The following is a 9008-nucleotide window of genomic DNA, read 5'->3' as shown; positions in this document are numbered from 1 at the left end:
GTGCATTCTCGTCTTCGATTTAGAAGAACAAGTACGCTGGTAGGTTGAACTAGATCTTCTACAAGTTGCAAGTGAATCAAGTGAGTGCAAAGTTTAGTCGAGTGTCTATTATGGACTTCAAGTGCAACAACTCGACTCGAATTAAGTTTCTTCGCAAATATCTTTCATGGGTTGTTTCGTAATGTAATTTATTGTAGTTCTATATTATTTTCTTTACTTCTTTATATGTTATCTTTGTCATAAAAAACCTGAACATATAAGTTATAACAACATATGTGTAGATATATTTTTATTACTAACCAAAAATATTAAAAAAAATAAAATAAAATGAATAGTAGTTGGGTAGCAATTATAAATCTTGAATCATAATAATGACAAGTTGAATTACAAAAAAATATCAATATAATTCCATAAAAATAGAATTAAAAATATCTTATAAATTATCCAATTCGCCTTATTAGTTGACATTGACATCAACTACCACTCTCCTTTTCTCATCCCAATCTCAACAGAAGACCACCGAAGAACTTCCCACCAACACGCCAAAAAGTCTTCTTCTTTTAATTCCTCCTAAATCTCCCCCTTTTCCTTCTATAATTTTCTCTCTCCTAGGGTTTACAATTTACCCCTTTAATGGCGGCAACATCCTCGAGCTCTTTATCTCCGCTACCGTCGGCGGACGAAGGTCCGTCGACTTCCTCGGCGACGTCGTCCGGTTTTCCGCTGAGGTTGCCGGAAGTTTTTTCAGATGAGGAGAGAGAAGTGGAGTCTTCCCCGGAGCTTATTCGGCAGCAATCGAGTATGTCGTATCGTGTCCGGCCTGTGCAGCGTCGGTTGTCGTCGTCGCCGGGGATGGAGGACCCGCCTGCTGATGATACTTTGTCTTGCGTTATCGTTATTCTAACTTTTTGGTTCTTTGGTAATTCCTTTATTCCTTTAGTTGTTAAAATTTTTAATTAGTTGGTTTGTTTGATGTTGTTACTTGTGTTGTTTTTGTGGGTAATTTGTTAAATTTCAATTGCGATTTTGGATTGTTGTCTTGTTGATAATTTTTGGAGGCACTGCATTGCTGAGCAATGTGAATTTAGCTCGTAATCCCCGGAAAAGTTACTTGATTTGGGTTTTGACTATTAATTTTGTTTAGAAGAGGGTAAAAAATATGAGATATCAATTAGAAATGAGATAAGAAACTAGCCAAGGACTATATGTTCTTGAAAAATTTGAAGGGCTAGTCGCCTAGTCGAGGAAGCCTGTTTTAAGGCCATGAATTAGATAGTTTTCATGTATCAAACTAGAGTAGGAGAGTGTAGGACTTTTACAAAACTTTAAATCAGGCCAACTAGGATTCTGTAGAGTGAAGGATTTTGGCAAGTATTCATTCATGCAAGTCATGATAGCAAAATTCAAGAAGCATGATAAAAGAGTTAAAAACATTACATTTAAGTTTGATGAGTTTCTTTCTCTATTTGGAAAGTAGGCCTTAAAAAAGAAAGAAGAGATGCATCTTTGTCAATCAGAAGTATCTAGAGCCATGAGCTATAATCAGTCTTTATTGACCCCGCTTGTGGACCTGGGCCCTGGGATGCCTTTGCTTTCCAGGCATATGGATAGTCTCACTTGGACATAAGATGTATAACTAAACTGCATTTGCTTGTCAGCCATATGAATTAGGCTCACTTGGACGTAAGAGCTATAATTAAATTGCCGTTGCTTGCTAGACATACAAAGTAGGTTCATCAAGAGGGCTATGATTCCATTTGTTTTGAGAGGTATGAGTGTATGACAGGTGGAAAAGATTTTTTGATAGACTATTTTAAGTTGCTCTTAAGGGTGATTTGGCGGTGCTGTTGGATAGAAAGAAATCAATGGAATTTGAGAGTATACCCACCTTTTGTCAAGGTTTTGAGGCCCCCCCCCCCCCCCCGAAAAGGATTTTGTATAGTTGGAGTCAAGAATAGGCTTTGGTATTTAATGTTTGATAGTTCAATGGCATACCTTTTTGTCCTTTGCCCTCCTTTGGTACATAGATGGCATGCCCTTGTCATTATCTTACTTCTACAGTCCCTAAATTCATTTCCCGTTTGCTTTTTTGTACAGTTTTCAAGACACATATTTGACCATTAGTCTTCTTAATTACCAATTGATAAACTCATAAAAGTATAAAAAGTTGATAATTTGATTGTATACATGAGATAAATCTAACAAGATCCTACGTGACCCCCCCCCCCCTCTTTCCCCACCCAAATTGTAGTATTGTACTAGCAAGAAATTATGGGCAAATTAAAATTGACTTTTCGAAAAGCAAATGGGAAATGTATTTAGGGACAGGGGGATTATGTCTCACTATTATTTGCCAGAACTAAAATTGCTTTGCATTTCCATTGCTAGAAGCATACGTTTTTTTTTGTTGATGCAATTATTTAGACTGGGTTCGCCAGAACTAAATTTTTGCATGATGAATGAACAGCTTTAGACTTGAAGAGAGTAAATTGATGCAGGCATGATCAGCAGTTTCTAGATTTAGTGTCAAAATTTTTAATCTGTTTTTGATGCACATTTCCTTCCATCATTTTATGTGTTTGTATCTGTTGCCAATATTTCCTGTTATTTTGAGGAGGTTGCACTCAATCATGCAGACTGAAATTCACAACCCCTGGTTTTATATTATCTCATATGCCAATTGACCAAATGTCATCTTTCTTGCAGTGTCTATGACACTCATTATGGGTATTTTTGGATCGGAAAATTTACAAATTGGCCCATATAGCTCCATTCTGTTACGGGCTAACCCCTTATTTGTACATACTGTAAAGGTAAACATACATACAGAAGTTCATAGAAAAGAGATCTTAGAGCTTTTCTGTGTTTCTTTTTGTCTCCCTTGGAATGACTTCTGAATTCTGCTCAAGTGCATGCTCTGCAGAAATGAAGCTACTTTTTTTTCCTTATGATTTTTATGTTTGTGTATTATTATTAGGTGGAAACATCAAAGCATATGAAGGTTGCTCCTGTGCTTTATGGGTTCTATGAAAATCCTCCACTAGAGATCACTAAGATCTGGTCTGAATCTGTGAATGCTTCTATTAAACCAGAGTCTCACAAGGCATGGCCCCTGTTTATTTCCCCCCTGTGATTTAGTCCATTCTTCAACTTTTTGATACGACCATTATTTGAGCTCCCACTCATCATTCTTTTATGTTTTGGCTGTATGTCTGCTACTTTTGAGTATTGGATTGACTTTATAATTTGCTTCGTTTTCTTTCATTGAACTCTCTAGGAATGGATATATTACTTGAATAAGGGGTCTCAGATCAATATATCGTACAATGTAGAAAGCTCATCTTCTTTGTTGCTCATAGTAGCAAAAGGTATGTTTATATTTTCTGAGGTTAATTTTTCATCTGGATTTTGCTAGAAGAAATTTTCTGCATTAAACATACCCATTGTTATCTTTGCAGTTCACTTTCTCATTTTTTAGTTTGGGTTACTCTGAGGGGAAATAAGGGGGAAAAAAAAGTTTAGGAGAGGTATTGGCGGGAGTGGGGGTGGGTTAGAAGGTCCTCGAAGGGAAATACTATTTAGTTAGGATAAATATCAGGGCATCACACCTTAATATAGGGAAAGAGAAAATGTGTTTGGGTAGAGAAGGCATAAAAGATTCAATTATAGATCTCTTATGTGTCAGGGATTGAAGGACTTGCTGAGTGGTTGGAGGATCCTTCATATTCAGATGGCACTTTGTCATGGAATGTCATACGTGGTAAGATTTGGTTTTGCTTCTATCCGTTTAATACTCCACATGCACTTACAAATCTGTATGATTTAACCTTGACTTGCATGTTGAAGCTAGTCTTATGTTGACCAGCTCTTTTATTTCAGGAAGTGGTTCTATCACGCAGGATATATTAAGATCTTACGGCTATTATGTTGCTGTTGGAAATCTTAACTCTGAGGATGTGGAGGTATTTTATTTTTTTTCCCTATTAATCTACTCTAAGGGAACATGGCCTTTTCTCTGTTGTTAGACATGGATTTTGTTGTCTTGCTGCAGTAGAATTTTCTATACTTTCATCTAAATAAGGCTTAAATATATGATAGTGTACATTGCTCTTGAATGCCATGATTTGTAAGTCATTAACAGAGTGTAACCATTGAATACTAAGAGATTTGCTTTGACAGCCTTAGCAATGTCATTCTGCCGTGCCTGTTGAGAAAGCCAGTGTACTATACTGAAGCTTCACTTTTTTATGTGACAAAAAGCTGGTTACTTTCTCAAAGGAGAGAATGCAGTCATTGTTTGAAAAGTTTAATCACTGACCTAATTTGTCTCCATATTCATACCTAAAGGCCTAAGCATAGGGCTCATTCGGTATCGTTGACTTCATTTTTAGTTTCTAGTTATTGGTATTTAGAAATTACAATTCATGTGATATAGGCTGTGTACTTAAACTTAGTCATACTTATACTAATCATGTTAATTTTGAAAACCGACAATGAAAAAGTGGAAACTACTTTTCCGGTTTCCATATATTTGTGAAATTGGAAGCACAAACAATAACGAAAAAGCCCTTAGATATTTAAAATCACTAACCAAATTCCTGTGTCATGAAATTTCCTAACAATCAATGAGGGTCAAATGTTCACATACTAATAATCCTTTTGCTTAAGTATGAAGAATAGGTTAAAAACTTATTTTGTGCACCTTTTGTATGAGGGGGATTTTAAATGCCAATAGTATTCCAAATTGATGCACATCCACTCTCAATCGTTAGATCTCTCCTAATCCAATGGCCCACATTGGTAATTGTGACACTGTGAGAGTGAAAATTTGTAGGACTTTGGAGTAATTTCAACATTATTAGAAAATTTAGGTAGTCTTGATACAGTACTATGCTCAACTAGAAGTCAATACGCCAGATACATATTTTACTATGGAATGCCGGAAGTCAAAATGTCAGAATATGTTTCGCATCTTGTCCTTGCTAATTGAAAGGATTACTGCTATTTCTTGGCACATACATACTAGTAAACAATCTATCTTGGCTTTGGTTTTAATGTTCTGCATCCACTGGATGTGGCGATTTCCTCTTTGCGTCTCTTTTAGAGTAATGTTGACATTTGGAATTGCTGTGCTGTCACTTCTTTTAAACAGGTCGAACTGAATCTCACAATACTATCTTCCATGCATAACACTGCATTTTCGTACTACAAGTGCAATTTGACTCAAGGTTGGTGCAATTTAAAGATTCCTTTCCCAGGTGGAAATGCTGCTTTGTTGACTACTCCAGGACCATTAGAGGTGAGGGTTTATTTTGTTAGTTGTACTTATGTCTATGCAAGTGAGGGACACTGTCTTTGAGTAGCTTTCCTCTCTATTATCCTTCTATAATTAATAGGTGTTCATGCTTATGTCACTCATTGTTTAGACGGCCGATTTAAGGAGTGCAATGACAACTGCTGAGAATATTTAACAGGCAAGTAAATCATGTCAATTGTGGAAATAGCAACAGTCTAACAGAAAGTTGATGGGAACATTAGTAATATCAATAACTATAGTAACTACAGTAAGAAACATCTTCCCAATACTAATATGCACATGTATTCAATTTTACTCGGCCTAAACCCTCGAGGTTCTTAGTTTTGTCTCAACTTTACATTACTCCAACTTAGAATTAATTGGTTTTGGCAGGAATAAAATATGCTCCATGAACCCGACTCTAGAAAAATACCTCTAGATACTCTGGCTTTGGCTAGTTCGCTTCTTTCTTTATAGGCCTTGAATTAACCAAGCTGTATTCACATCATGCATTTTTGGATTGTCGTGTTGATGTATGATTTTTCATGGAATGGTGATCTATAAGCTATTCAATTTATATTTTCTGTTCATATGGGTATGCTTGCAGGGTGTTGAAAACAACAGAGAGTATGTCAAACTATCTTATGAACCGCGCTGGATGACTTATTTTCTTGGTATAGGTAGAATTCATCTTTTTCTTCAGTTGTCATAATAGAGATTGCTATGTGGTATAAGAATATGTTGACCCTAAATTGTGTAATAAAAGATAAATTTGACTATTTGTTCTATTGGCCTTTTCTTTCTTAAATGATGATTGAAAGTGTGAAGTTTAGAAAATTATAGCTTTTGTGTATCCTTTAATTTAGGATCATTGTTCATAAACCAAAAGAAAGGAATGGCCTTTTCTTTTATATATAATAATTGAAAATTTGGAGTTTAGAAAATTATAGCTTTTGGATATCCTTTAGTTGAGGATTATTGTTCATAAACCAAAAGAAAGAAACGTTGTAAATTAGTATTGCTGGAGTAAATTATAAATTCTGGTGCTTGTAAATGTAGGTGGGATGACTTCGATCATGTTATGGGCATTCAACTTCTTGAATAGGATCAGACGTAACATGGAAGAATCTACCGAAAACCAATTAGGAGACTTGGGATCGGAGAGAGCTCCCTTGTTGTCTCAGAAAGATGATGAAATCTCTAGCTTGGGTTCTTCATATGATTCTGGTTCACAAAATGATGAGGAAGCCCAAGAGGACTTGGAAGAAGGATGTAGGCGACTGTGTGTTATTTGTTTTGATGCACCTAAAGATTGCTTTTTCATTCCTTGTGGCCACTGTGCCACTTGTTTTACTTGTGGGATAAGGTATATGCTCGTTTTTCTATGTTTTCCTGTTTGCTTTACTACATTTTTTGTGCTTATTGGATAAGGTGAAGGGCTATCAAGAGACTGAGTGGGCTGGGAAGCTGGACCATTTCTTAATATTGTTCTGTGATCCCAGTTGTAAGCAATGAGCTAATTGGAGACTTAGCAAATCTAGGAGCCTGTTTGCCATATATCTGTGTTTATGTTATTAAGCTAGTAAGCGGTCAGATAATGGAAGCTGAGCAGCTTATGAAGACACAGATATAATAAAGAAAATTATAACTTGGATGATAATTATATAAGTTGTACTTAGTACGTTCTATATTTACGTCTCTAGAGTCAATAAAAGGGTAGAATGGCTAATTTGAGCTTCACCAATACCGCATTACAGTAGGTTTACTTTGTGAATGCAAGATTTTTGTGAGAAAGGGGGGGGGGGGGGGGGGGGGCTCACAGTAAGAGCAATACTCATTACTACGATCTCATTGCATTTTCATCTTTTGCTAGGGTATATTTATTGGATATGTGCTATCTGATTGATTTTCATTCAGAAATAGAATTTTACTCTATGCTTTGTCCATTTTCTCAGAATCGCTGAAATTGCCGGTACTTGCCCTATTTGTCGACGCAAGATGAAAAAAGTTAGAAGAATATACACTGTTTGATGTTAATAGTAACATATAATCTCTCAGTTCTCCATCTCTATATCGCTCTTTCTGTGGAGGCTTGTAGCTGGCCAGTTTGAGAGCTGTTGTTTTTAGCCTCTTACATTGCCATCGATTGGGAATGCATCAATTACTTATATAGGGCACTCTTGGATGAATGGTCAAGCCTTCGTATTTTTTCTGGGTTAACCATTTACCATATCTGTACTATGTCATTATAGTCCAGATATGAACAGATACATGTAAATCATTGTTGGGTTCACTATAGGCAGGGTGAAGAATACAACTGCTTTTCAGTTGGCTTCTCTGGATAGTCTAACGTTCGCCAACTTCCCTCTTGTAATTTTCTCTCCTCTTGTGTACAGACCTGGATAGTATATTTATTGTATATGTCAAAATTTCAAAATATACTCTCTTGTAATATTTCATTGTAAAACTATAGTAGAATTGAGGCATGTCCTGAAAAAAGATTCAAGGAGTAAGAAAGTGTAATGACAAACAATTTTACATTACCTCTTTTTTCTTGAGAAGAGACTGCCCTAACTTGACATTTATCGCTGCAAGTTGATCGGCGAGTAATAATTCTAATTGGAATAGGAGCTGGATCTGGAGGTTTCGATTCCAGGTAAACTAGTTAATAAATTTTTTTATGTATATATATATTAAGCACCCAATTTTTTCCTGATTTATTAACATGCTAGAATTTTCAAGAATTCTTTAGAAACCATAATTAATTGGCTTATGGAATTTGGCCACCCTTAACCCAAAACTAACATTGAAAGGTCTTTAGTTTTCTGAAGAAAAAAAAAACTTTATTTCTTTACATGTAATATACATAGGTTGTTTAAAGGTTTAAGTGTTCTAGACTCTTAAGTCTTAATCTTGTAAAGACCACGCATAATACGACACAAAACACCCTACTTTATACAAGTATTATTTCATCGCAAAATAGAAACTTCTACATACAATTAATGATAATAAGGGTAAAAAATGAAAACTAACAGACATACACAATCAAAACGAGGAAGATTTGTGACAATGCTTGATGCTGCAACACAAACCCTAGTTTATCACATAACTTAGATATATTAAGCACACTATTGATACCATGTACCAAAATTAATGTTTCTTACATTGTTGATCACCAAATCTAATATCATATCACTAATATATAAAGCCGGTCTCGCAACCAGGCCACGAGATAACGACACTTGTCATTTCGGTTTTTCGCCAAGTGTCGCGCCACGTAGGCGAAAAATAGGTATTATTGTGACACATATAATACTAATTTTTGGATTGATTTTTTAAGATAAAATTGTTTTATAGAGTTTTATTATCGAAAGAATTCTAATATTTCATATATACAAAATTAATCATAACTTTTAATAAATATCCTATAAATATGTTCTATTTCCATCATCAAATTCGTTTTAAAAAGTTCTTTAAAATAAGATCCATTTATAATATATTTAATCACAAACTTTTATATATAGCTGGTCAAACTGTGTCACCAACTATTACAAGAGTTATTTCGTTAGTGCTACAGGGGTTATTTGGTCAGTGTTATAGTGATTACTCAATCAGTTATAGATAGGGGTTACTTAGTCAGTGTTAGAGGTTACTCAGTTAGTATTACAGGGGTTACTCGGTCAGTTTTATAGGTATTACTTTGTCTGGCCAT

At 35.3% G+C, this 9008-nt stretch overlaps 1 protein-coding gene across 2 annotated transcripts; it reads left to right on the top strand.

Annotated features, from left to right (window-relative positions):
* Positions 1-297: 297 nt before the first annotated feature.
* LOC110719306 lies at positions 298-7841 on the top strand. Of its 2 annotated transcripts, none has more exons than XM_021898200.1 (10): positions 298-919; positions 2707-2813; positions 2978-3103; positions 3278-3368; positions 3686-3760; positions 3880-3962; positions 5153-5299; positions 5904-5970; positions 6356-6662; positions 7252-7841. In XM_021898200.1, exons 1-10 carry the CDS (start codon positions 634-636, stop codon positions 7325-7327), a joined length of 1365 nt encoding a protein of 454 aa, XP_021753892.1. In that variant the 5' UTR covers positions 298-633; the 3' UTR covers positions 7328-7841. The 2 variants fall into 2 exon arrangements, with proteins under 2 accessions (XP_021753892.1, XP_021753890.1); XM_021898198.1 differs by having other exon boundaries at positions 303-919; positions 5904-5976.
* The last annotated feature ends 1167 nt before the right edge of the window (positions 7842-9008 follow it).

The sequence above is a fragment of the Chenopodium quinoa genome, unplaced genomic scaffold (assembly GCF_001683475.1).
Source record: "Chenopodium quinoa cultivar QQ74 unplaced genomic scaffold, ASM168347v1, whole genome shotgun sequence".
Classification (NCBI taxonomy): Eukaryota; Viridiplantae; Streptophyta; class Magnoliopsida; order Caryophyllales; family Amaranthaceae; genus Chenopodium; species Chenopodium quinoa.
The sequence above is the reverse complement of the archived record's forward strand: the minus strand, read 5'-3'. Positions and strand labels throughout refer to the sequence as shown.